At 33.4% G+C, this 3,717-nt stretch overlaps 1 protein-coding gene across 1 annotated transcript in view; it reads right to left on the minus strand.

Moving 5' to 3' along the window:
- Positions 1–3,717, minus strand: part of LOC107691452 (PX domain-containing protein 1-like) — a gene marked incomplete at its 5' end in the record, with an annotated part of 9,790 nt that overhangs the window by 2,456 nt on the left and 3,617 nt on the right. Inside the window, one exon of the mRNA XM_016490044.1 lies at positions 2,985–3,096. Coding sequence (XP_016345530.1) covers positions 2,985–3,096 — 112 coding nt within the window. The remainder of the gene's footprint in view (positions 1–2,984; positions 3,097–3,717) is intronic.

Raw genomic sequence — 3,717 nt, forward strand, 5'->3', positions numbered from 1 at the left:
GTTATTTGTTTTCCGTGCCTTTCTGAATACAGACACCCACCCATCTCTGCACATCACATCCCCTGCACAGCCTGGAACATAACATTTATTTCCATGATCTGCCATTTTCGCTATTATCCTCGCTTGTTTCTTCACAATACCTGCAGAACTTCTGATCATTTGGCTGTGCAGGTTCGGCTGGCGGCTGGCATAGAACATGGGCGGGTATATGCAAATATTGGGGGCGTAACTATTAGTGATCCCGACTGTAACATCACTGATTCGCCTATTTTTCAGTGTTTTTTTGCATGCATGAGATTTACATAAGGAGGAGGAAACAATGGTGTTTGAGGCTCACGGTATGTCATTTCTATGTACAGAACTGTTATTATTCAACTATGCCAAGGTAAATACAGTTTTCCATTCTATGGCACCTTTAAAATGTGATGATCTGATTTATTTCAAAATTTCATAGATAATGTATAAGCATAACAATTTACTTCCAAAATCTATTCAGAGGCTGTCTGAAATTAGAAAGAGTCAATAAACTTAGGGAAACGTAGGGTTTATTTATTTATTTACTTACTTATTATTTATTTATTTATTTCATATAAAGGTCTTAAGAAATTTTCTTAATGGGAAGGTTAAAAGATTTTCAACCAGCCTTAATTGTTACATTGTCACTAAAACAATGTGTATTATTTTTCCATGTTACCAAGATTAAACCTTTTTTTGTTAAAACTACAGATCGATCGTACACATTTTTGTATCCACGCTCATGGATCGGCTAACAGAGCCGAGTGCATTATGGTTGTTGAAGTTTTCCTACACCGTCGCCCTTTTTCTCTATCTATCTATCTATCTATTTTATTTTTATTTTTTATTTTTACCTAAGTGTTTGCTAAATCAGCTGGTGTTTAGCTGTTGTTTTGCTAAATCAGCTGGTTTTATCTGGTTTTAGATGTTTTTAGCTGTTTTATTTTTTATTTTTTGCTAAATCAGCTGGTTTTGGCTGAATTTTAACTGGTTCCTTTTGTTAAATCAGCTGGTTTTGTGCTAAATCACGCTAACAACATGCTTAGTGACCGTAATCCAACCAATCTAAGTACCCTAGTTACTTCACAGCAAAACCCTAGCAATCACCCCAAGTGCCCTAGCAACTGCATAGCAACACCTTAGCAACCACTCCGGGTTCCCTAACAATCACCTTAGTAACCACCCCAAGTACACTAGCAACAGCATAGCAACACCCTAGCAACCACCCGAATACCCTAGCAACTGCATAGCAACACCCTAGCAACTACCCAAAGTACCTTAGCAACCGAATAGCAACACCTTAGCCACCACCCTGATTATCCAAGCAACTGCAAAGCAACACTACCCTTACGAAAAAGAAGTTTATTCAAGTGTGCTATTAGTATACTTCTTTTAAACTAAAAATAGGAAAGTATACTTTTAGTCTACTTTTTATGTACTTCTCAGAAATGGGCTTTCTGTACTTCTCAGAAATATACTTAAAATGACATTTAAGTATACTTGACATACTTAGAAAAAGTCTAAATATATTTGAGCTATACTTGTGTTCCTAGAATCCGTGTTTTTATTGTTATACTGTAGGGGGCGCTAGTACACATCTTCTGTACAGAATTTCCAAAAAACACAAGTGAAGAAGAAACCGAAACAACAGATGCTCCCACATGTAATCTAGCACGATCATCAGACATAAAACAGCATCAAAACTATGTAACATTACAGAATAAAATGTCGACCAATGAAGAGGTAATACTGACTGTGAAGCTTTGGGGTGTTGATCGACTCTATCTACATTTTGATTATCATTCTGAATCCAATTCATAGTCTTTTTTCAGCTTTTTGTTCAAAATGTTGTTTATTTCTTTATTTTTTATTTATGAAACATATCCACATTCAAGTGTTAAAAAAGAATGCATGAAGATAGAATAAAATGTTTTTGTTTACAAGCAGATACCCTGTTCTTTCTTTTGATGTTTTGTATGTTCAGATATTCATATAACAAAATATACAAATTAATACCTAAATAGGGACATAGTAGTATACTTAGATAAAACGTACGAGTATACTTGTAGTATAAAACTACTAAACTAGTTTACTGAGACTATACTTCAAAGTGTACTAAAAATGCTACTACAAGTATTTAATTAGTAAACTATCAATATACCTATAAGTTCACTTTTAGTATAGTTGCAGTACAAACTAAACATTTTGATGTAAACTAGTTGTGTACTCAAAGTTTACTACTGTTATACTTAAAAGTGTACTTTTATATACTAGAACGTGGGCCAATTTAGTCCCAAGGAGTATTGAAATAGTACACTTACAAGTATACTACTAGTACACTGATATTTGTATACTTACTACATAAAGTTTACTTAAAAATATACTTGAACTTTACTTAAGTATACTTACTAAAATAAACTTGAAGTATACTACTTTTTGGTCAGGGTATAGCAAAATCCTAGTAACCATCTATCTCTACTATTGTTTACTCAAATTTCAACTTAACACCTTCAAACTACAAGCTTTAAAACCACTTCAGTCTAAATCTTTTTTATAAAATTGTAAAAATATTGTTTAATTATTATGAAATTGTGTAGGAGGACCGAAATAAAAATCTTGATGATGACGACTTCACATTATGTATTAGTCAACACTGTTTGAGATGGAAGGAGGAACTGTGTAAATCATGTATTAGTGTGGGAGTAATTTCATCAAACATCTAATAGGGAGGGTTTCATTCCAGAGCTTCCTTCTCACCCAGGGAAGGAAGTACCCCTTCCTGTGTGTGACAGACTACTATGCACTCAAGGAAAACATTACTACATGAATGTTGTCAATGGCTTATGTAAAAATGAATGTAATCGGGGCTCTCTGACAACAAAGCTTTATCATTATCAATATACATTTCCTTTATTGTTATGTACTCTGAGACTTGGACAGGGATGACAGAGGCAATGTCGGACACTTACGAGTGCTGGGCTGAGTCAGTGGAGGAGGGTCTCTCTTTGTCCAGTGGAATGCTCTCATCAAACACAATGGTCTCTGTGTTTGCCAGGCAAAACCCATTAGACCTCATGATCTCTGTAGAAATGTCAAGTGAACAGTCACAAATCAAACAGAAAACTCTGAAATACAACTCTCAAAGACTATTTATATTATTATATATAATATTTATTATATATTCATAATAACTGTAACAAATGTAATAATATGTATGCAATATGTAAAAAGTAAGTATAAGTAATATGTAAAAATAGAGACATTAGCCCCCTTCAAATTAGGCACCTTGGGAACTCACAGTTCTCCCAGCATCTCTTCCACTATTCAAAACAGTCTGCAAAATTCTTTGTTGTAATAGACATCATCTGCCTTGTCGTATTTTCCTAAATTTCATTGATGGTCTGAAATTTCTTCACATTCAAAGGTGATTTTGTGTGCATCTCAAAAAATTTGAATATTGTGAACATTTTTTTTTTTTTTGTAACTTATTTCAAAAAGTGAAACTTTCATATATTCTAGATTCATTACATTTAAAGTAAACCATTTAAAAAGTGTTTTGTTTGCTTCTTTGTTTGTTTTAATTTTGATGATTACGGCTTACAGATCATGAAAGTCAAAAATCCAGCATCTCAAAATATTAGAATATTTACATTTGAGTTTCATTAAATGACCATTCCTACAGTATAAATTCCGGGTATCTCT

The sequence above is a fragment of the Sinocyclocheilus anshuiensis genome, unplaced genomic scaffold (assembly GCF_001515605.1).
Source record: "Sinocyclocheilus anshuiensis isolate Anshui unplaced genomic scaffold, SAMN03320099.WGS_v1.1 scaffold106, whole genome shotgun sequence".
Taxonomy (NCBI): Eukaryota; Metazoa; Chordata; class Actinopteri; order Cypriniformes; family Cyprinidae; genus Sinocyclocheilus; species Sinocyclocheilus anshuiensis.